Source organism: Giraffa tippelskirchi, chromosome 3 (genome assembly GCF_054371585.1).
Source record: "Giraffa tippelskirchi isolate mGirTip1 chromosome 3, T2T-mGirTip1v1.2.pri, whole genome shotgun sequence".
Taxonomy (NCBI): Eukaryota; Metazoa; Chordata; class Mammalia; order Artiodactyla; family Giraffidae; genus Giraffa; species Giraffa tippelskirchi.
In genome coordinates this window covers 16,770,633-16,795,314 of record NC_137277.1, presented here as the reverse complement: position 1 = coordinate 16,795,314, position 24,682 = coordinate 16,770,633, and the positions used below count along the sequence as shown (strand labels likewise).

Here is a 24,682-nt window from a genome sequence, read left to right as displayed (position 1 = left end):
GTCCCCTGCTCCTGCCCTCGCTTGTGTTCCCCACTCTCTTGTTGCTCTGCAGATGTGACATTGTTTGCTGTTTACTTTATACAGCTTCGGGGAGGGTTCTGCCTACTGCTTTCTTGCTCTGCTCCTCAGCTGTTTGGAAGCTGCTTCTGTAACTAGAATGAAAGTACAAGGTGTATTTTGCTCACTGTTTCCATCAGCAGTCACAGCATGATGAGCCTCTAGATGGGAGCTGTCTCATTCACAGTCATGGTTTCCCACTCGGCCGAGATCTTGTGCCCGGGGCCCAGGCAGGTCCAGCCCTGCACCTGTTGCACTGCCTCTGCCAGAAGCTGACATGCCCCGACTTTGGGGGACCTGGCTCCAAAGGGTCATTGCCATTTCAGAATGAAATCATCTCGGCAGGCTTCTTTTTTCAGTTTAACCTTTGTGGCTGAGAGCGCTGAAGGTTGCAGGAACCTGGGCCCCTCCTTTTTCTGGGGACTGTCTTTGGCTCAGCCCAGCCAAAGAGAGAATCAGGACTGAGGGCTGAAGGGTCAGCAGAGGCGCTGGGCACTGAGGTGGGTGGCCACCACTCATAACGTCCTCTGCTTGGGGCAGAAGCTTCTTGCTACCCCATAGGTGAGAGCATCAGAGTCACAAGACCTCATCGCCAACTTGGAGAGACATAGTGTGAAGGGTCCTGAGCCCTGTGGGCACAGATGAGCCAGAGAGAAGGGTTCTGTGCGGGCCGTTGAGTTGGGAACGGAGGCTCTTTCAGCTGCAAGCAGACACCATTGCAGTGTTCATCTCAGCAGAGGTTTTAATGCAGAGTACCAGCCAGTGAGGGTGCGCAGGAGTGCTGTTGAATGTTGAGCCTGGCCCTCGTGTAACGTGTGACACTAGACATGGTGTCCTGGTGTGGGCAATCCTTCACACACTCCCATCCAGTTCTCCAGGAGGCTGAAGGGGCACCGCACATCTTACTCCAGGGTGACCCCTGTTACTCAGAAAAGGAAAGACCCTGTCTAGTGAAGGGGTCACATCCTGGAGCTTGCGCCTGTCTGGAGAGGGTGTTGAAGAGACCAGTGACCCCACTGGGTAGAGGCCTCTGCGGCCAACCTTCAGGGCCAAGGTGATGCAGGTCTGCTTACAACTGAGGGCCTGGGCAGGTCCTACCAGGGGATCCCCAAGGGCTCTGGAATGTGGGGGGACGGAGTGGAGGTGGGTGGTCAGGATGCCAGGCTTTCTGAGCCGGGATTTATTTTAAGAAATGGTGCTTGGGTTGAAGGACAGATCACAGCTGCAGGGACTGTTGGCCACGTCCGTCCACAGAAACTCATGTGGTTCACTCGGGGCCTTTGATCTCGGGGAAGGCTGAATTTCCCTGACGTCTTGGGCACGCCCAAGTGATCGCTGATGAGTTTACACTCACCGAAAGCGCAAGCTGGCAGGGGAGCCCAGAGACTCCTGCTTCACAGCCCTCCTAATTTCTCCTAATTGACCCTGGAGTTAGTGCCTTGTGGAGTTTCTGCTCAGAGGGGGCCCCTCTCGTCCCCTTCCTCTGTGCCCATCCCAGGACTGTATTGGCAGGTGCCCATTGGAGCTGTGCCTGGCAGCTTTCTCAGCCCAGTTTGGCAGGTTCCTAGGGAGCCTGTGCTTCATCCCTTCCCGGTCCATCTCAATGGCAGGCCTGGGGGGTGGAGCGGGCAGGCTGGAGAGTGAGTCACGGTGCCATGTGAGCCTTCAGGACGCTGCTGGTGCTCGCCTCCCTGCCTCAGGAGTATCGGTTGGGGTGTGTCCTTCAAGATCTGCCTCCCTTGGTTTGTAATAAGTGACCACATTTTAATTGTCAGCTTTTAAGCCCATTCATCCTGGCGCATGATAAAATCTTGAGATCTTCAACTATACTTTCACAAACTCTTCAGTTTGGATCCTGCAAAGGTAGACAGTTGAGATCAAACTGTAATTCTATAAGCGAACTAGACACATCTGATGGAGAGTCAGGTGGTGGTAATAATGAGGCAGGACTGGGCTCAGCCCACACAGAGGGAGAGGTCAGAGTGTGGCCGGCCCCCAGCTCAGACGGCCGGGCAGGGAAGAACTCAGGGGTCAACTGCTCACCTTCCTAGAGGAACGTGAGGAACTGTCCTTTCACTTCACCTGTGGATATATGCTTACCGTCTCTGTTTTATAAATATCCCAAAGAAAGTTTTTAGGTCAGTTTACAACATAGTTTGAATTAGTGTTGGTTGATTTTGAAAACCTGTTATTTCCTAAGTGTTATACGCAGATAAAGAGATGGAATAATTATTTTGTAGATAAGTAAATCGGGCTTCCTGAGAAGCCAAGCGTAATTTAGGGACAGAGAAGCACAAAGTTAAAATGGTAGAGGATGGTCGTGTATTATTTTGGAATACCTTCTCACCAGTAATCAAAAGCTAATTTGCAAGAAGAAAAGGAAGAAAAAATGAGCCCTGTTGCCAGCATATGTGTTGGTTGTCACCTTCTAGCGATTTCCTCACCTGAAACTCTTTTGTAAGCCGAGCTCCTGTTGACATCAACCCTGCAGGGCCCCTCCCGTGCTAGGGGCAGTGCCCGGCTCAGCCTGGCGGAGCAAGCTGGGCGAGCAGGGCAGCGTGGGCAGCGCCTGGGGATTGGCTCCCAGATCTCTTCCTCGAGGGCAAGATTGTCCTGAAAAATGAGGAAATGGCAAGCATTGCTCAAAGCTACGTCTTGTTCCCACTCAGCGTTTCTTGATGGCAGACTTCCAGGGGGAAGATAACCTTTTTTGTTTCTTGAGAAAAATTAAGTGGCAGTTACTGACCAGAGTGTTCCCACCTGTCCATCTGTTAGGTCTCCCCTCAGCCTCCATTTTAGCTCTGCTGTGATTGAAAGCACTTTGCAGATGTCTTATGTTTCACCGTCATGTCAGCTGGCTCCTGAGCTTTGATTCTTCTGATTTAGGGAAAAATTTAGCCACAGGCGAGTCTTGCAATTTATTCCCCAAATAGTGTGACTTGTAGCTTTTAAGCATGGATGGGTAAGAAATCATCCATCTTGATATTTTAAAAAGGTTTTGACTTTGAAATGACAAGATTATTGTTACTCAAGGTAAAAAGGATGTTTTGTTTTTTATTGCCACAAAAATATTAGACAAACTTACAAAAATTGAGTTTGGGTTAAGATCTGCTCTTTGCTGTACCTGCTAAAAGCCAGGTGCCTGGAACTCGGAGCAGGTCTGGGCATGCAGCTCCCCTGACTCGGACAAGAAAGAAAATCCCTTTCTGTTTGACATAGACCATCCTTCTGTGTTGGGAAATCCTGGTGAAGTATCACCTGAACTCTCTCAGTGAAAGCAAACAGGTGAAGATGCCAAGAGCGTTCCAGGCCTAGTGGCTGCCATGTGCTCAGAATGGTCCTTGCTGGCTGCAGCCTGGCCCCTGCACCCCTCTCAGAAATGTGAAATGAGAGCACCGAGTCATGCTCCACCCCGTTCTGCTGAGGAAAACGTCGCAGCCCACAGGACATGGGGGCCCTAGGGGAATCGCTCATGTTTATTTGTACCCAGTGTTGTCACATGGACTGTTATTTGAAACATGCTAGTATTTCCAGATAAGCCAGTTTTGTCCTGAAAGTGTGAAATCAGAATAATTTTCAAAATTTAGTCCACATCAGAACAGTATTAAAAACCTGTTACATTCACAGGGGTATACACAGTGGACTTGTTGAATTAACTTGAGTCTATACTTAAAAGCTGTGCTTTTTAAGTGGTTTTGTTACATTTGTCCTACTGTGTTCTGTGAAGGCTGGTAAAATGTGGATAAAGCAGTAAATATTTTAAGCCATTTATTTATGAATGCAGAAGCAACCTGATGGAGGTTTGTGGGCCCATCTGTAGTGCCCCAGGGTCAGGTTCTCAGGCTGTAGCCAATGCCAGCCCTTTGGTAACCGGTCTTTGGACAGGCCTCACCCTGCCTGTCTGAGCTGGTGGCCTGGCCCTGGGGCCCTCATGAGCTGTGGGGGTCTGCTTCTGTGACCACAAGGCCAGGGTATGCTCACTGTGAAGGAACAGGGGCCTTGTGCCCAGAGGCAGTTGCTTGCCATTCAGGGGGCTTTCTGCTGGGGTTCCCATGACACACAGTCTCTCCAGGAATGACTGCTGTGTGGCTAGTGACCACAGGAACTGAGCCAGTTGGTCTGGGCCTTACCACAGGGGGAGGTGGGGGTGCCCACAGACCCACCTGAGGGTGAACACAGAGAGGTGTCTGCAGGTGAGTGTAAATGGAGTCACCTGCAGTGAGTGCCTGAGCTTGACCTGGACAACCCCTGCTGTGCCCCTCATAACTACCAGTTAACCATGGGGAGCGTGTGCAAAGAGAGTAAAGTAGATAGAGCCCCTTGCTCGTGGCTGGAAGGAGGTAATCCACACATGATGAAGCTGGGAAGGGCCCTTCAACACAGGAGTTCATTACTGTGTTGGCTTGATTACAGTGTAAACATAGTCTTAAAGCCCAACTGTCTCCGTTTGGCACCACAGGGCAGGCCCCCCCAGCCTGACCTGCATGGCGCGGCAGGTGGAACAGAGTGGAACTTGGACTTGGCTCAGTGGTCTTGGCTGCACCAAGGTTGAAATTGGGCTCAGCCTGTCCTCGGCAGGGCCAGCGTGTCCACAGCTGGTGGGGGGGCAGTCTGGGGGTCGGAGGGGTTTGGTGTATAACTTAGCAGTGACCTTTCAGGGGTTATGGTGGCCTGTAGGATGGCAGGTGATTCTAAGTTTCTTCTCTATTTTTTTCCATTTTCTCTTTATTAATAAGTGTTCAATAATTTAAAAATTGTAATTTAGGACAAATAGATTGACAGGAAATTTCAAGAATTCAGTGTGTAATGTGAACTTCTGGTAGTGTTGGTTGGACCCAGAGTCAGTAAAAATATGTCCGCAGATTTCTTGTGTCAGACATTAAAGGAAAGCAGGAATTCTTGGTTAGTATATTTCCCTAGAATACATATGATCTTATGGAGGTGGTGCTGGTAGTAAAGAACCCGGCTGTCAGTGCAGGAGATGCTGGAGACATGAGTTTGATTCCTTGGTTGGGAAGATCCCCTGGAGGAGGAAATGGCAACCCACTCTGGTTTCTTTACCTGGAAAATCCCATGGACAGAGGAGCCTACCATCCATGGGGTCACAAAGAGTCGGACACAACTGAAGTGACTTAGCATTAGCACTTATTCATGTGTAAATATAATACTTAAAATTCCATTGATGATAAGAGTGTATTTAGAGTAAAATATCAAATGTGTTTTCACTAAGAACGGTCACATGTATATGTTAATCTCAAACTCCTAATTTATCCCTCACCACCTTTCCCCTTTGGTAGCTGTAAGTTTGTTTTATATGTCCGTGGGTCTATGTCTGTTTTGTATAAAACTTTATTAGTACCATTTAAAAAAAAATTTACTTATTTTTTTATTGAAGGATAATCGCTTTAGAGAATTTTGTTGTTTTCTGTCAAACTTCAACATGAATCAGCCATAGGTATACATGTATCGCCTCCCTTTTGAACCTCCCTCCCATCTCCCGCCCCATCCCACCCCTCTAGGTTGATACAGAGCCCTGTTTGAGTTTCCTGAGCCATACGGCAAATTCCCATTGGCTACCTATTTTACATATGGTAATGTAAGTTTCCATGTTACTCTTGCCATACATCTCACCCTTAGTACCACTTTTTTTACTCTCTGTGTAAGTGATATCATACATTTGCCTTTGCCTTACTTAGTTGGTGATCTCTAGGTCTATCCGTGTTGCTGCAATTGACATTACGCACACTACTGTAGATAAAACAGTAAACCACAGGACCTCCTGTGTAGCACAAGGACTTATACTCAATACGTTATAATAACCTATAAGAGAAAAGATCTGAAAAAGAATAGATACACACCTATGTATAACTGAATTACTTCGCTGTACACCTGAAACTAACACAACATTGTAAGTCAACTATATTTAAAAAAAAAAACCCAGTAGTTTTATAATTTTTGGTTATTGAAAGATCACAGAATTACATGTCTTGGTCAGTTTAATGATTTCTAAGATTTTGTTAGCAAAAGCATTTACGATGTTGAAATTGAATCAGTTAATCTTTAAATGGTCCGGGTAAAGTCAGTGAATTTCCTTTAGTGTTAAGCCTAGTATTTTTTTTTAAAAAAAACCTCATCTTGGTTATAGTTTATAATATAGTAGAGAGTTGAGAGAGGAAAAGGGAAGAAGCTTCTGTTTAATAAGAGTTTTGCTGAAATTAATTTCAGCTTCAACTAGTGAAAGGACCCCAAATACTAATACTGGATCTTTAAAAATCTTTAGATATTTAGTTGCTTTTCAAAAAAAACTTTTAAGTTTGAACTAGCTTTAGACCTAAAGAAAAATAGCAAAAATAATAGCAGTTCCCATAAAAGCCCTTCATCAGCTTCCCTGAATGTTGACCTCTCACAAAGGAGACCAAAGAATGAGCATTGTGTGGGGCCAGTGGTTAAACCGCAGCTGCTGTTTGGTGATGTGCCCTCTTGGTGTTGAATTTGGGGTGTGTCCCAAACTCACTGCCCCCGTTGAAGCCTATAAAATTAATGTTTAAAAAATGATAAGCATTTTGGGGAGTGCTTTGAGACTCTGTAATAACTATCCAGTTTCCACACCCAGTGCCCATCAGCTCCTGTGCTAGGCCAGCAGCAATGGTGGTGGTTTCATAGGAAAACGGGTCCCTTCTGCTTTCTGCTCCTTTGTTTACTTACGTCAGTGTGGACCACGGCTTGTCTTCTAACACTGTGGGTTATTTCGTTGTCAGATTGCAGTGCGTTTAGTTAATTGGGAGCAATTTCAGGTTGGCTTCTGTGCCTTTTTTCTTTTTTTTTCCTAATGGTTTCTCAATTTCTAGCACGACAAGATGCCCCAGGCTTTTCTTTTTCGCTTGCCCCAGCCTTGGAGTCAACCACCTCCAGGAGTCCTTGTTCCTTTTAGTGCAGAATGGTGTTTAGAATCTAAGACCTGGGTTCCACGCCCACACCCACTCCTACACTACCCTTTGTACCTCCAGCCTGGCCAACTGGGTGGACACCTGCGATTCCAGCCCAGGGCCTGCCTGGTCCCCTGACCTCCTTCCTGTGCGCAGTACTTCTTCATCCTGGCTCCCTCCCCAGCATCTGTGTGCAGTGGTTTCAACACTGCTAACTCTCCCCTTTGAGAAACACAACCGCTCCAGGGGAGAGTGCTCCTCTGTGTCCTCCCTGTCCATCGAGTGGGGTGTCCCTGGCTAACATAGCCATATTTCGACTGTCCCAGGGGCCCAGCTTCTTTAATTTGCCTTCGGGAAAATTCACTTGTCATGAACAGCTTTTGACAGATTCGTAGAGTTGGGTCCCCCAGTTTCAATACCAAACAGAATGACTATCAGACAGGAGGGCAGCATCCCTTTCAGGAGACCTCTGTGTGTCCGAAATAACCCCTTTTCAAACATTTCCTCTGGGGGCTGATAGGAGATGCCAATTCACAAGTCAGGTCTAGCAACAGTGCTCTGTCCCCACTTTGTTTTCTGTTGTTGCAAAGCCAAGTGAGCACTTGAGCTCCTTCTGGTATGTCCCTGATGGTTTAGGGTGATGATTGTAGTGAAGAGAGGTTGGGAGGTTTCAGTGAAGCCGGTGGACAGTCTGAGCCTGGGAGGGGGCTTCCGTGTTTCCAACCGTAGTCAGAGTTTGACCTGGGGAATAGGCCCCTCAGAGCAGCTCTCTGCTTGGCTGCCATTTCTGGGGAGGTGCAGGGCTCATCGCTGCTCTTGCTGGCCTCCCGGGCCCTCTTGTTTCTCTGTTTGTACCTGTGGTCCTGCCCTCCAAGGCCCATGCACGAGGCCACCCTCCCTGTGACCCCGCTGGCTCTGGTGGAGTTGGGGTTGCCACCCCCCTGCCCTACGGGCATATCTGCCACCAAGGCCATGAGCCATGGACTGGCTCATGGGTATGTGGAGGAGGGAGACTGTAGGGTCAGCATCCCGGGGTCTGTGGAGATTCCCTTTCATGAACCTCCTCTTCTCTTCCTCATAGCGCGCTGGTGATTGCCACTGTGTTCGACCGAGATGTAAACTGCAGGAGAGCAGCCTCTGTAAGTTGTCCTGTTTGGTCCTTTTCTTGAGGGTGTGGGTGGCTCTCACCTGTGACCACCTCCCCTGAGAGGCTGTTGTCACTGACTTGTGGAGCAGGAGGGAGGCCCAGGGGCTGGGGGAGGGTGGCTCCCACTCCCTCTGGGTCCCAGCTGGGGAGTGGGCTGTAGCCTGTGGCAGGCGGGTCACGATGGGTTGCCGGCCCCCAGGCAGGGAAGCAGGGGGTTCCCGGAGGGGCGAGTGTGCAGTGGGTGCTGCTGTCTGAGTGAGTGTGGGGCCCGGGATCAGTGTTGCAGCCGTGCCCTCTATTTGTGGGTGATGTGGAATCGCGACCTCTGTCCTCAGATGTAGGGCCTCCGTCAGGTCACAGAGCTCCCGATGGCCTGCCTGCTCTCTGTTCTCTGAAGTACGTGGCGCCCTTGAAACTTTATGTTTCAAGCAAAAGTTTCCCAGGAAAGCCCAGGACCTTGTCTAGGTCCTGTAGTTTCTCTTCTTTTGTCTTGAGCATCAATAGGAAACTTAGTGATTCCTTGAGAAATCTTCACGTTTGTGCCTTGGTATTTTCCCCCAGGCAGTAATTGTGAGACTCCTTGAACTACTGTAAGACTCTTGGTAAATCTGTGTTTAAGAGTTGCCTTTTGGGGAGTTCCCTGGTGGTGCAGTGGTTGGGACTCTGGGCTTCCACTGCAGGTGGCCTGGGTTTGATCGCCAATATCTTCGCAAGCTGCGCTGCAAGGCCTTAAAGAAATTGCTTTTTATATTTTCTTTCTGTTTATTGGAACCTAAGAACTAATTTTGGGAAGCAGTAATAAAATCAAAACACTGATGCTTTTATGATATCCTAGGAAAGAGGTAGAAGAAAAGAACAATTTTTTTTTTTCTTTTTCAAGTTACAATTAAAATCCTTTAAAATTAGTGGAAGTTCTTTGCATTAAACACCACCTAAGGGACCCCTCCTTACTTAGTGGCACACATCTAATGCAGTGAAAGGTGCTTTTGTTTGAAGCTCATTTGAAAAGGTAGGGATCGAGTACCTAATTATTGGGGATGAAATTTCTCTTATCACAAAGCTGCTTCCTTGTGACAATGGGTTTGGTCCTTTTGGACTTCTGTTTGTGCTCCAGTTATGTGCTCTCCGTGGGATACCACACCCAGTGACCTGGGGGCTTCTCCTCTGGCACCAAGGTGTGGGGGGCGCTATGAGCGTGGTGAGCTGCTGTCTTTGTGCTGTTGTGGTTTGGATGCTTTTTCGATGATTCAGTGGATGTTGGCAATTTGATCTCTGGTTCCTCTGCCTTTTCTAAATCCAGCTTGAACATCTGGAAGTTCGTGGTTCACGTACTGTTGAAGCCTGGCTTGGAGAAATTTTGAGCATTATTTTGCTAGCGTGAGAGATGAGTGCAATTGTGCAGTAGATTGAGCATTCTTTGGCATTGGCTTTCTTTGGGATTGAAATGAAAACTGACCTTTTCCAGTCCTGTGGCCACTGCTGAGTTTTCCATACTTGCTGGCATATTGAGTGCAGCACTTTCACAGCATCACCTTATAGGATTTGAAATAGCTCAACTGGAATTCCATCACCTCCACTGGTTTTGTTTGTAGTGATGCTTCCTAAGGCCCACTTGACTTCACATTCCAGGATGTCTGGTTCTAGGTGAGTGATCACACCATCGTGGTTATCTAGGTCATTGAAAAAGCAAGAGAGTTCCAGAAAAACATATACTTCTGCTTTATTGACTATACCAAAGCCTTTGACTGTGTAGACCACAACAAACTGTGGAAAAGTCTTCAAGAGATGGGAATACCAGACCACCTGACCTGCCTCCTGAGAAATCTGTATGGAGGTCAGGAAGCAACAGTTAGAATTGGACATGGAACAACAGACTGGTTCCAAATAGGATAAGGAGTACGTAAATATTATCACCCTGCTTATTTAACTTACATGCAGAATACATCATGAGAAATGTTGGATTGGATGAAGCACAAGCTGGAATCAAGATTGCTGGGAGAAATATCAATAACCTCAGACATGCAGATGACACCACACTTATGGCAGAAAGCGAAGAACTAAAGAGCCTCTTATTGAAAGTGAAAGAGGAGAGTGAAAAAGTTGGCTTAAAACTCAACATTCAGAAAACTAAGATCATGGCATCTGGTCCCATCACTTCATGGCAAACAGACGGGGAAACAATTGAAACAGTGACAGACTTTATCTTTGGGGGCTCCAAAATCACTGCAGATGGTGACTGCAGCCATGAAATTAAAAGATGCTTGCTCCTTGGAAGAAAAGTTATGACCAACCTAGATAGCATATTAAAAAGCAGAGACATTACTTTGCCAACAAAGAGCTGTCTAGTCAAAGCTGTGGTTTTTCCAGTGGTTATGTGTGGATGTGAGAGTTGGACTATAGAGAAAGCTGAGCGCCAAAGAATTGATGCTTTTGAACTGTGGTGCTGGAGAAGACTCTTGAGAGTCCCTTGGACGGCAAGGAGATACAACCAGTCCATCCTAAAGGAAATCAGTCCTGAGTATTCATTGGAAGGACTGATGCTGAAGCTGAAACTCCAATCCTTTGGCCACCTGATGCGAAGAACCGACTCATTGGAAAATATCCTGATGCCGGAAAAAATTGAAGGCAGGAGGAGAAGGGGACGACAGAGGATGAGATGGTTGGTTGGCATCACTGACTCAATGGACATGAGGTTGAGTAAGCTCTGGGAGTTGGTGATGGACAGGAAAGCCTGGCGTGCTGCAGTCCATGGGGTTGCAAAGAGTCAGACGCGACTGAGCAACTGAACAAGAACATACAGTGTGACCTTTAGGACTGCCTTTCCTGCAGCACGATTCCCAGAGTCCAGCCAGGCCTTGGCAGTACTGGCAGCCCCTGCTTCCGGCCCATCCCTGGCCGAGTCGCGTCCACTGTCCGGCTATGCATAGCTGCCTGAATTGTTCATCTTCTGTTGGGCCTCTGGGTTGTTTCTGCTTTGAAACTATTAAGAATTAAGCTGCTGTGACCATTCATGTACAGGTTTTCATGTGAATACAATTTCTATTTCTCTGGGATAAATGTCAAGAACAGGATTTGGGGGGCATATGGTAGTTGCATGTTTAGATCTGTATGGAAGGGCCTTGCTGTTTTCCAGAAGGGCTGCATCACTGTAAACCTGCCCTCCATCATCTGTCAGTGATCGGTTTTTCTACGGCCTCACCAGCATTTGGTGGTGTCATTATTTTTGTGTTAGTTACTTTGCTTAGATGTGTGGTGATAGCTCACCGTGGCTTTAATTTGCATGTCTCTCATGGTGATGCTAGTGATGTTGAGCATCTTTTCATGTGGTATTTACCACCTATATCCTCTTTGGTGAAATGTTGGTTTGTGATATTTAACCACCAATGCTCTTTGAGTGCTTTTGGTGGGTCTAGTAATTAAAGTGACAAGACAGATTAACGGGGGAAAAAAACAAGTTAATTCGTACACACAACGGTCTCATAAAAATGGGCTCCCTGAAGTGACCAAAACAGGTTGTTTATGTATAATTTTTGGACAAAGAAATGGTTATTTGTGAAGATTTAATAGAAGGGGCTGGTGAAGGAGTGACAGATATATTTCCATAACTGGGGATGAGGATGCTTTCTTGCCTCCTGAAATGGGGAATGTAGCCTTTACCATCCATCACTGCTGCACCACCCCCCACCCTCCCCACCCCCCCGGGCCATTTGTCAAGTAACTTTAACTCAGAATAACAATATGTGGCTTGGGTGGCCTGCCTTCAGCTCCACCAAAGTCTTTTGCCTCCCTTTTTTTTTTTTTTTTTTTTTTACGGGTTGTTTGTTTTTATTGTTGAATTCGGGAGTCTCTGTATTCCAGATACGAGTCCTTTCTTGGGCAAGTGGTTTGCATGTTCTTCTTACCAGTTTGTGGGTTTTTGTTCATCCTCTTTACAAGTCTTTCACAACAACAAGAGTGTTTTAATTTCGATAAGCTCCAACTCACTGCTGTTTTCTTTTATGGATCGTGTTTCTGGTGTCAAGTCTGAGAATCTGAGAATTCATTGCCTAGCTCTCGATCCTAAAGGTTTTCCCTGTTCTGTCCCATTGATCTATTGTCTGTCTTTCTGTCTGGGTTACCACGGCTCCATAGTAACCATAATACTGGGTAGGGTGAGTCCTCTCATTTTCTATTTTTTCCCCCCAAGTTGTGTCACCATTTTAGGGCTTGTGCTTTCTCCTATAAATCTTGTATTTTTTTACCTTTTAAATGATGTCACCAGTATAGTAAATGTGTTCCTAAATATTGCATGTTGCATAAATTGACATTGTATCTTTTTTTCATTGCCTTTTGGTTGGTCTCATTTTTGTTTTTTATTTTCTTTAATGAATTTATTGCAAAAGCTGAAAAATGGTACATAGCAAAAGTCCAGTCTCCCTGCTCCCAGTGTGTAAGCTGCCCGAAGACCCTTAGGGAAGGGCGGTTCCAGCTGTACCTCCCTGAGGCCACCGAATGCTTGGTCTTGGAGACAGCCAAGTTTTTTGCTTTCCTCTATAACCTGCAGAAAGTATTGGGCGCCCATTTAAACATTATGTGTTCTGTTGTCTTGATTCCTTGTGCACGACTAGGCATGCTCCTCACAGCACCCCCAGGAGATGGTGATGGTGTGGGTGAGATGAAAGTCCTGGAGGTTATGACCTCGTTCCCAGGACGCTCCCGCTCCAGGCATTCAGCCTGTGTCTGTAAGCAGTTTTGTGCCTCCCAGGAGCTCCCTGAAGCCACTGGCCACCTGACCTCTGCCCTTTGACCTGTCTCTGGTGGATGGCACGTGGCGATGAGGTCGCTTTGTGTGCATTTGATAGCTGATGGCGAGAAGGTCCCTGAAGGATAGAGAAGCCTGGTGTGCTGCAGTCATGGGGTCACAAAGAGTCAAACACGACTGAGCAACTAACCAACAGACAAGAAGGTCCATCTGAGGACACCTTATTCTAAGTGAACGTCTGGACCTTCTGAACAGCCCTGCTCTGGGCCTGTGAGCGGGTTGTGGAGCGTGTCCACTGCAGGTCCTGGGGAAGGCAGCACGGGGAGACCAGACACTCAGTGTCAACACCCTGTGAGCTGTCATCACAAATCCCCAGGAAGATGACTTGGGTTTTGGGCCTTTAACCAAATAGATTTGGCTTTATTTCTGTTTCTTTATCTAGGGCTTTGAGTCAGGCTTTGGTGTGAAAGTTTGCATCTGCCACTTAGCAGATTTTATAAACTTGAATTCTTAACCTGTGGTTTTAGAGCACACCAGGATGTAAAAAGAGAAAGATAAAACCACCCCTGAGGCTCTGAGTGGCCAACAATGAGACCTTTATTTAAAAAAAAAATAAAGTCGTGGCTCATTTGTTCTGCACCGGCTTTGCTGCGCGTCCATCACCAATGGCCGGCGAGTGCACACCTAACTCACCACTCTGTTTGTGTTTCTCTTCCTTAGGCTGCTTTCCAGGAGAATGTGGGACGACAGGTATGGTTACTTTTAAATATCTTCATTCCTAAAACTTCCTGTAGATGTAGAAGTAAAAATAGTAGAGCCACCGACATGGGTAAAGAATTGACCTAAAATAAGCTAGTACTTCACAGGGTGACTTCTGGTCACAGATTCACTCATAACTCAACTCAGGTGAGTATTGACACAAGTTTTAAACAATTAGTAGCTGTTTTACAGGAAACTTGAATGTGTAATTTTCACAAATATCAGAAATCCATGCCTTGTGCATTGCTGAAGTCCTTCTGATGTCAGCAGTTGCCCATGGGTGATGGAGGGGTTTGGGCAGAGGAGCCTGGCTGGGCGGGGGCAGAGACATGACCCCTGCCTGTCCCCTTTGTGGGAGGAGCCAGCTTCCTCACGCCAGCGCCCCACGGCCCCTCCTGCCGCAGCATCCTGCCGTAGGCCCTGAATCTCTTACCACCGGTCAGCCTGGGCTGGGAGTGTGGCGTTTATCCCCAAGTCTTTCATACTGTATGTGACGATGACCACCCTGGAACGTGTGGCCAATCTGGTGGCAAATGGGGGAGAGGTGGTCTTAGGGGAGATACCAAGCTGTGCTCTGTTGAGAAGAGCACCAGGAGAGGGGTCTGGGCTGGAGGTGAGTGAGGTGCGGGTGTGGGAATACTGGGGACAAGCAGTGATGGGCCATGGGGCCTTGAGTGGCCCAGCTCAGACTGCAGGACTGAGAGGAGCCCATGCAGAGTGGCTGCTTGGCAGGTGGGAGGGTGGGAGAGGCGGTAGGTGGGAGAGGTGGTTGTCCTCCAGAGGGAAGGCTTGGACGAACACGGGATTCCAGGACGCCTTGCTGGACATCTGGGAGAAACCGTGTGTGCACAGTTGTTGCCTTGGGTGACCCCGATTCTGTCAGGGTTCTCACAGCAGAGCCGGCCTTGCTGTTGAACCAGAGCCTGTGTTCCCAGCACTGGGCCCACGGCCTCGGGGTTGACTTGCCATTCTTGGGCTGACAGGGAAGGACCAGGGTGAGAGGGCTGATGCTGCAGCTTCCTCAGGGATGACATTTGGTACACGGTGGGAGGGTCTCCTGGAAACATGGGGTACTGGGCATGGGTGGAGGTGCTTCCATCCATGTGGCCTGGGTGTTGGAGGGGTCCCCCAGCTCTTAGGGTGGAGCCGAGAAAAAGGAATCAGTGGGTCTTCAGGCTGGACCAGGTCTGTGAAGGCGGCCGACCTGCTCACCTTGCATCGAAAGCCATAGAACCGCCAAGGGGCTGTGAGGAGGGTGGATTAACTGGGAGTTCTGTAGCATGTATTGTGAACTGTGACCCTGTACGTGGAGGGGTTAGTGCTTTGAGGTGAGGTGTCCAGTTCTGAATGCAGTGTTAAGGCTAAACTGATGCCAAGGTGGGTTCAAACGGAGACTTGCATTCCATAGCCATTGCCAAAGGTAGAGGGAACCAAATCACGCAGCTTGAACTTGAATTTGTGCTACATTGAGATTGTTGAGGTACCACCTCATCCTTCGGGGGTGCTTTTCTGAGGAAAGAACCTAGTAAGGGCTCAGCCTTTCTTCCATTGCTACAAGGTGACTGAGACCCAGTGTGCTTGAGTGTCACCTAGTCCTCTCTGCCTGGAACCCCGAAAAGTTAGAAGAAAGAAAGCTGGTCACTTGGCAGATACCAGCGTCTGGAGGGTGGCTGGACCGAGGAGACCCTGGGGTGTCAGGAGGCGTCTCAACTTAGCCGGGGGGCAGCAGGTTTGTGCAGTGGAGCAGAGGGCACCTCCTCCTCAGCTGAGCACTCCTCCTCAGTGCTCCAAATATGAGCACTCCTCTCCAGCCACAGTGGCCTATATCTAACTCGGCCTCAGGCTGGTCTGGGTGGCCTGGGGTCCGGCAGGAGTCAGCCCGGAGCGCGGTTGCCCCTGGGGTGTTGGGGGGCCCTCCCCTGCACTGAGCTGTGTAGGGAGATGGATTGGCTTTTAGGTTCACTTGAGAACCAAACCTCTGATCCTGAGGTTGTGTCCATGACAAACTTGTCAGGGTCCATTGACAATTTGGAGTCAGATTTCAAGTTCAGTTCTTCATGTGTGGGGCTCCTTCAAAAGATAGTGTGGAAGGTTAGCGGTTTATGGGTCCCTCTGCCTAGGGCTTGCTCAGAGTGGGGAAGGGTGCCAGGGACCTAGGCCTCCCCAAACCCTCTCATGGTTAGTTGACAGCACATTCACTCCTTGGTTGCAAGTTTGACATTTATGTCCTTTTAGAAAACGTATTGTCTTGTTTTCATATTTTCAAGTATTGTCACCAGAGAGTGGTGTCAATAGTAACTTGCAGACTTTGGGGTGGGGTCTGGGCCTAGGCTGGGAGCATGTCCCTGGGTGTGGCCAGTGTCCCTGACCCCCTCCAGCTGCTTGTTTCAGAGTCTGGTCCTGGGTGTCAGCTGTCAGGCCCCCACACGTGACCTCCCAGTTGTTGTCTTGTTCATTTTCCCACCAGCTGTGGGGATGGGCTCCTGTCCAGGATTCACAACCCAGGCAGGTGCCAGCTCCCCTCAGGAGTTCTGGGGTCCTGGCTGGAGGGGCACTGGTTGAATGAAATCTAAACTTCACTTCTGCTGAAACCTGATGTCTTTCTGTGGTGTGTGGTTTAAAGAAAGGGCTCTTACAGTATTTTAAAGTTGAAATTCTAGAATTGTTAGGAAAAAAATTTTTTTAAGTGATTCAAGTAATTTTAGCAGTGTCCAGCCTCGGAGAGGCAGTCAGTAGTCCTTGACTTGAAAGTCCTTGGGTGAGCTCGGTTAAGGCATGTAATTTTAGCTGTCAGTTTAGTAACCAGAGTCTGCGTTCCCCAGCACTTCCCAGTTTGTTTATAAACCTAACTCATGTACATATGGTTATCAAACTTTGAAAATGCCTTTTTTACTCATTGAAATAATTTTCATCTCTTTTTTTCCCCCCTACTTTTTCATTAGGGCACTTTCCCTCATGGTATCGATATTTTGACCACAGCTGACTACTTTGCTGTTGGTAATAGATCTAACTGTTTCCTGGTTATAAGGTAAGTTTTAATAGTCATCGTAAAATAGAATGTTTTCTTTGAATCACAGATCAGTTTCCACCGTTTGGTTTCTTGAGCCTAGAAGATCCATTGAAAGTAAATTTATATGTGAAAAGATTGAAAAAGGAATTGAAAACCGTTTTGAAAGGTTTCTTTCTCATTGATGGGACAGAGTGCCTAGTGTATGAGTCTGTTTACATAAAACTTCATAAAATACAAAAGAATCCAAAGGGGAACAGTAGCAGGTCATGGGTGGCCTGGAGAAGGGGGTGCAGGATCTGTTCATGAGACAGGTGCTCACTTTTTAAAGAAGTGTTAATGGTTTCAGGAACACTGCTGTGGTGGTTATTTTTCTCTCAAACCAACCTGTTTCATTAGGTATTTCGTTGAGAGCATGGTCTTTAACAGGGAATAGCCACAAGCCAAAACCATGTGTTGTTTTCTGTGTGGCCACTGCTCCACTTGGGAGCTTCTCAGAATGAACCCTCAGATTGAAAGTGACTGTCCTTCTTTTTTGTTTCAGTGAAGCAGTGTTTCCCAAGTGAAAGTTATCTCTAGCTTCTTTATGAGTAAAAAAGAGGTATTTGAGAAACCAAGTCAAGGAATAAATATTTAACATCCCTAACTGCAGTTTTGCGGAAATCACATCAAAGCTTGTATAATTTAAGTACGTAAGTTGTGGGGCAGTGAGTCCAGTGTCTTAATTAATTAACCCATTGCAACACTTGCATAGGACAGGCATGATTTCATGAAGTGACTGACTTGCCTTAAATTGGGAGAGGAAGCACACCAATGCCTTTTTAAATTGTTAACCATTATGTGTCTGAAGGGTAGATTCCCCAACACCCTTGCTGTGTAAACCATGCAGAAACTACATTTCTCCATAACCAGCATGGACATATTTTTTTCAAAAGATGTAGCATTTGGCCTCTTTCCCAGAAACAATCTTTGCCCAAACAGACTCTAGTTTTAGCATCCTTTCCACCTTTCCTCAGCATTTAATGGCCTTCTTTGCCTTATCAGTTCTTTTCTGTTTTAATTCTGTTTTCTTTGATTGTTAATCTTTGAACATGTATTATACATGGAGAATCTCCCATCTTTGCCCAAGTTTCCTGGTTAAGCACTTGCAGCTTTTGGCCTTGGCATGCTTTTCTTGTGGCTGAGGTCTCTGAGTTGGTCTGCTTTTCATAGATGGGCTGGCTTGGGGTCTGTCTTTTTTACAAAGGGTTCTGCACACTTGCCTGGACAAGAGGCAGTTTGTGCAGATGGACCCAGCAGTCATGGACCAGGGACTGTGGCTGCACCCCACTACCACAGGGTGCTTTGGGGAAGCTCTCCCTTTGTCGCAAGGCAGGGCTGACATCCAGGGTCCTATGCCAAAGGAGACATAGCCCTGCAGGAAAGAGTCCAGAGAGCAGGGCCCAGCCCTGCGGGGTGGGGCATCTGAGCCACAGCGGTCCTTGGGTTGTCCTCAGGTCAGGGAACCAGGTTTGATGGTCAAATCTGCATTTTGAACATACCCCTGTAGTTATGTTTTGGTAGCTGGAAGCCAGGAGACAGGGCCCCTCAAGGTGGGGGACAATCAGGGGAAGGTCAGGGCCCCTCCTGAGGTGGGACGTGGTCAGGGGACAGCTAGGATGCAGGAGTTGGGTCACCAGGAGAGTTGGGGTGTTGGGTGCACCAGTGAGGGAGAAAATGCCTTGGGTTTTGGGGAAGGTCTGGAGCTCAGCTTCACCAAATATGAGGGGCTTGTGGCACATCTTTATTGGATGCATGGGCTGATGTGTGGATGGTTCTCCTGGAGATGGGAGTGTCTGATGCAAAATTGGAGCTTGTGGACGAGGACCATCCAGTGGGGAGACTGACATCGTCTTACCTCTACTTTTGACTCAGAGCTTTGTCACAGTACTGGTGACACACAGAAAACTGCTCGGTTTAACGTGTAGATTCCGCTCAGTGTTGACGGGCACAGGTCTCTGTCACCGGAACACAGATGGTGAGAGACCCGGCTCCACAGGATCTCTGCGTGCCCCTTCTCCAGTGGTAGAGAATCTGCCTGCTAGTGCAGGAGACACGAGATGCGGGTTCAATCCCTGGGTCTGAAAGATCCCAGGAAATGGCGACACACTCCAGTATTTTTGCCTGGGAAATCCCAAGGACAGAGAAGCCTGGCAGCCTAGAATTCATGGGGTTGAAAAGAGTCAGACACCGCTGAGCACGCAGGTGGACATTCCTCTAGGCACCGGTCTGTTCCCGTCACTCTGGGTCATTCGGTGACTGGAATCGTGTGGTGTGGACTCTGGGTGCTGTTCTGGCCACCTGCACCCTGCCTGCTTCCTCGGATGTGTCCTTCCTGGTGGGTGCCCATGCGTTCCTTGTTCCTTCATGTGTTGAACCACGTCTGTGCATCTGTGAAGTGGATCTCGGAGTTTCCAGTGGGGGCTTCGATCACTTTCATGCGCACCTAAGTCTGTAGGGAGGTGCTTTCCTTTATCTGGTTAAACACTGGGAGTGGAGTGGCTGGACACTGATTTAAGAAACTGCCAGATGGTTTTCCACAGTGACTACCTCATTTTACCCTGTCCTCGCCGGTTCCTGGTGTGGTCAGTTGTTTTTTTTTTTTTTTTTTTTAATCTCAGCCATTCTAGTGAATGTGCAGGAGGAGCTCATTAATTTATTTTTTCCCAATGACTAGTGACATTGAGCATCTTATTGTGGGCTTATTTGACCAATCTTCTGCCTATTTGTTTACTGGGCTAGTTGTTTTCATCTTACTGAGACTTTGAGAGTTCTTCCTGTGTTCTGGATGCAGATCCTCTCTCAGGCCCATCATCTGCTCATGCTTTCCCCTCGTCCGTGGCCTGTCCTTTCAGTGTCCTGTGTATTCCTAAGACGAAACCCTTTGTTAAAAATCAGCTTAAGTTTTGTTCTCCTATTTTATTACATTTGATTTGCATACAGTAAAATTCACCAGTTTAAAATGTGGGTTTGGGGAGGTACATAATCACCTCTGTAGTCAACACGGGGAATGTTTCTGTCACTCCAGAAAGTTCCCTCAAACCCAGGCCCTGACAGCCTCTGAGTTGCCTTCTGTCACTGGAGTTGACCTTTTCTAGAATGTGTAGGAGAGAAGGCAATGGCATCCCACTCCAGTACTCTTGCCTGGAAAATCCCATGGACGGAGGAGCCTGGTAGGCTACAGTCCATGGGGTCGCTAAGAGTCGGACACGACTGAGCGACTTCACTTTCACTTTTCACTTGCATGCATTGGAGAAGGAAATGGCAACCCACTCCAGTATTCTTGCCTGGAGAATCCCAGGGACAGGGGAGCCTGGTGGGCTGCCGTCTATGGGGTCGCACAGAGTCGGACACGACTGAAGCGACGTAGCAGCAGCAGCAGCAGCAGAATGTGTAGGACAGTCACGTGGTGTGTGGGCTCCTGTCACTGTATGTCATTGTCCATCGATGCTGCTCAGTACTAGTCCACTGCATGGGCTGCAGCTTGTCCCCTACTCACCAGCTGGTGGCCGTTCGCGGCTCTTGACTTTGGTTGTGTGCATCTGGGTGGTGCTTCTCTTTGCCCAGCTGTTTTCTGCTGTGGTGTAATGAGCAGTTGTGAGCACTGTTTGTTGATTTGTCTTCTTGCAGTTGTAAATTTCCTTAACAGATCGCTGGCACCACAGCACTGTGCATCCTTCTAAAGATGGATTTTGTCATATTTTGCTTTCTAGTGGTTTGCTTTCCTGTTGTTTTGCATGTTCCTGTCCCATAAATGCTTCAAACTAAGGAAGCCCCAGAGTGAACTTTCCCTCTTGCTGCCTAACTCAGTGAACATCTTGCTGTCCACATCATCAGCTCAGTTTTGCTTCTCCTTCTCTTATTCCTCATGTCCAGTTGGTGACCTAGTTCTGTCACTCCTTCCTCCCTAACAACCCTCAAACATGCACTCTGCGTGTCTGCTCGGTTGTCACCGTAGCCCAGCTCTCACTGTCCTGTACTCTTGCAGAGCCTCCATGACTCCACCCCTGTCACTTGTCTGAGTGCAGGACGGAATGCTTTCTCTTTGTCACACCCCCACCCGGCTTCCTGGCCCCTAGTGGGTCACGCACCCTCCTTGGCTCTCCTCCCCGTAGTCCTCTGCCCTGTGGTGGATGCCCCTCGTAGTTTGCACTTGACCTCCTTGCCTGAGTCCCTATAAGTGCTGAGCGCCGCCTGGGCGGGTGGTTCTGGCAGTGCGTCAGACTAGAATTCAGGTGGCCAGCCCCTGTCAGGTTCTTCCTGTGAGGCTGCTGGTTTGTCTGTCCACTTCTCTGGAAGCTCAGGTTGCTGGCCTGGGTTGGGTCTGTTTGTTGGGTGGGGCCACGGCCCCATAGGTTATGTGGGACCAGGAGTCACATCTTGGCTCCATTTCTGACAGCTTTGACAGTCCTGACTTTTCTGTTTTCTTCTTCTGACTCTCGCTTAAGTGATTTCTTCATATTTAGAGGAGCTCTTAATCCAGCTTGCTGCTGGAGAAGCCTCTGCTTTTCCTCTCATGCCTGGAGCACAGATTTTCCCTAACTTGACTCTCCCAGAACTCATGTCTTGTAGCACACGCATGCCCACCTGGCACCTGTGTTCCCCCTGTGTGCGTGCCGTGTGCCCACACAGGGTTTGGGCAAAATGCTTTTCTCCCCTGCTTGGCCTTCTGTGCCATCCACTGTGTTTTTCAGCCTCTGTGTAACACGTGGGTGATGGACAAGTCCATAGTGGGGCTATGTAGTTGGTGTGGCAGGTTCAGACCGTATGTGTAAGCAGTTGGTGTTTTAGAGGCATGAAGTATAAAAGTGCATTTTTTGGAGTAATACATGTGCATGGTATAAAATTTAGAAGGTGCAGGAGTTGTTTAGGGAAAACCAGGGTGTCTCCCCTCTTCTCCCAGGCACCTGGTTCTTCCCTGGGGGTCCTTGTTGACCCCCAGTTCCCGTGTCATATCGTGCCTGTGGGTGTTTTGACTTGCTTCTGTCCATGCTGAGCAGTGGCATACGGTGCGCAAGGTTGGAACCACTGAAGTGCTCATCCACAGAGGACTGGTCAGATACAGGCACACCGTGGGGATATTGTGGGTTCCGGGCCAGACCGCTGAAACAAAGCGAGTATTGCATTAAAATGAGTCACATGAATTTTTTGGTTTCCCACTGCATATGAGAGTTATCTTAACACAAAAGTGTAGTCTGTTAGGGGGTAATAGTTAGGTGTCTAGAAAAACAATGTACATGCTTTAATTTAAAAATGCTTTATTGCTAAACAGTGCTAACCGTCAGCTTTCAGTGAGTCTTAGTAACATGAGCGATCACTGTTCACAGATCACCATAACACATAGAATAATATGGAAAAAAAAGTTTGAAATGTTGCAAAAATTACCAAAATGTGACACACAAAGTGAGCAAATGCTGCTGGGAAATGGTGCTGATTTGTTCAACGCAGGGTTGCCACGTATCTTCAGTTTGTAAAATATGCAGTGTCTGTGGAGTCCAGTAAAACGAGGTCAGCCTGTAGTAATCAATCAAGTTGGGCTGTCAGTAGTAAGGAGGCAGCTCTCTGCGTGTGCCATCACAGCAGAGTGTGTACGCTGTTTGCTGCCTGTGACGTCCCCCATATCTTTATGTGGAATGTGACCTGTAGATCTCCCCCTCTTGGCCATTGGCTTCTGTCCAGTCTTTTGCTGTTATGAACGATACGGAGTGAATATTCTTGTGTATATTCTCACCTGTGTGGTTATATCTGAGTGAATTAACAGACGTGGAACTGCTGAACCGAAGGGTATTCGTTTTCAATTTCCTGGGCAATGCCACTTGCTGTCTCTAGAGGCTGTGCCAAGATGCTGTCCCCAGCAGTGTTTCTGGGTGCTTCTAGATCCTTCCAGCAGCAGCTGTAAAACCCTGATTTTGGCAGTTTGCCAAAAACTTTGGACAAAACTTTTCTTTCTGTTTCCCATTGAATGAGGCTGAAGGTTTGAGCTGTGTCTTTTCTGTAAACTTTGGTGATTTTTCTCCTAGGTGATGATATTATTGATTTGGAAATACTCCATGTTACAGAAGTCTCTTGTTTGTGATAGCATTTGCAGATATTTTTTTGTTTTATGGTGTGTTTTTTCCTGGCAGCATTTTTCTCCTTTGGTTGAGTATTTTGAATGTACCAATTTCTTCTTTTTTGGCTTCTGGGTTTTGAGTCATAATTAGAAAGGCGTGTCCCACTTGGAAATTATTTTTAGAAGTTCTCCTGTGGTATTTTCAGATGTAACTTTTATTTTTAAGGCATAATTACACTTCATCAGCTGTCCTCACATGAAGCGTACAGTTCAGTGAGTGCTGGCAGCCTGCGCACCTGGGTGACCAGCACTGCTACTGAGATGTGGAGAGCTCAGCTCTTTGGCCCCAGGCGCTGCTCTGCCCGTCACCGTAGCTCACTGATGCCTTTTGTAGAATGTCACACGAGTGGAATCAGAAAGAACGGATTCTTGGACCTGGCTTCTTTCTCTCAGCACGGTGGTTTCAGAGAGGCACACTTCCTATGCGTGTGTTGGTAGCTTGTTGCTCTTTATTGCTGAGCTGTCTTGAGTCTGCCACTGTTCTGCAGTTTGTCTGTTAGTCTTCCTGTTACAGGTTGACATTTAGGTGGCTTTGTCTTTTGGGCTCTGATGAATGAAGCTGCTTGAAGTCTTGATTTATTTAGAAGTCTTTTTGTGGCTCTATATCTTCATTTCTTTTAGATAAATACTTAAAAGGGGACTTCTGTATATTTATAGGAAACTGCCAAACAGTTTTTGAAAGTGGTTATATTGCTTTATGTTGTCAGAAGCAACGTGTGAGTTCCTGTTCCTGCACATTCTCACCGTCTCTGAATGTTGTTTTTTCCAGCATGTTTATTGCCGGCTTTCCTGAGTACACAGAACCAATGATAGAACACCTGGTTACCATGAAGATCAACCATTGGGATGGGTAGGTTTTGTGTTTTTGTGTTTGCCTAATTAATTTATCTGTCAAATAAGAATTCTCATTATTTCCCAAGGGAGAGATTAAATTGAGCTCATAAGCCTTGAGTATGTTTTTTGATTATAGATTTCGTATTTTTAAAATAACTCTTGAGAAGTAATGTACGTTCCACTCTTCACACCTGATGTGTTGGTTAATGGTCTGCCTTCAGCTTCACTTCTGGAGACTTCAGTGACGTCTGCTGGGTGTGTAAACATTCCCATGTCATGAGGGTAGGGAATTTGGGCTGTGGGATCCACTCACCCCTCTATGACCACGGCCTCCCTCCTTGTGTCTGCTCCATTTGGCTGCTTAGCCGTCTTCTCTGTCCTTTCTGGAGCCAGGCAGGCCTTTCCTTTTTCCTGATTACGGAGCAGTTTCAAGGTGTCTTCACATTTCCCAGCAGTTAAACGTGTCCGTCCAGTCGGGAGGGCCACTGTGTGACCCACAGCGGGTTATCAGTGCTGCTGTCAGCACCTCTGGGAAAACGGCTCATTTTCTCTTGGAAAGCGCTCTGTGTAGCTGTCGGCGCTCAGGCTGATGAGGTCTGAGGGACACAGACACCTGTGTGTGTAAGTAGCTTCTTCAGGTTCTACATCTGGAATCCCAGTTTATAGTGTTTGCTGCTTGTAGTCAATAGGACATTTAAAACCAAAATTGCAACTATGTCACCCATAGTGTTAGACTAAACTTTTTAGCTATTGAAATCTCCAGCTGTGGTTGAAATGTTTGTTTCTTCTTTCAATTCTGTCTTTTTTCCTTCATGTATTTTGGGTGAGACCCTCTGGTTAGGTGCATATACATTTCTGACTTTTTTTTGTATCCTTCAAATGTATTGACCCTTTATTGTTATGAAATGTCTCTTTTTGTTTCATGTTAGATTTCTTATTTAAAGTGTAATTTGATATTAGTATAGCTTAAGGGTTGGCAAGCTTTTTCTTGTAAGGGCCAGAGAGTAATATTTTAGGTCATTGTCCCATGTATTTTATTGTTTTTTTTCCCTTTATAAAA

General features: G+C 47.4%; 1 protein-coding gene across 4 annotated transcripts in view; it reads left to right on the top strand.

Annotated features, from left to right (window-relative positions):
• Positions 1-24,682, top strand: part of TBCD (tubulin folding cofactor D) — a 142,975-nt gene that overhangs the window by 79,393 nt on the left and 38,900 nt on the right. For all 4 annotated transcript variants that reach the window (XM_081576861.1, XM_081576862.1, XM_081576859.1 and 1 more), the window contains exons 15-18: positions 8,065-8,122; positions 13,592-13,621; positions 16,573-16,658; positions 23,558-23,638. In XM_081576861.1, coding sequence (XP_081432987.1) covers positions 8,065-8,122; positions 13,592-13,621; positions 16,573-16,658; positions 23,558-23,638 — 255 coding nt within the window. The remainder of the gene's footprint in view (positions 1-8,064; positions 8,123-13,591; positions 13,622-16,572; positions 16,659-23,557; positions 23,639-24,682) is intronic.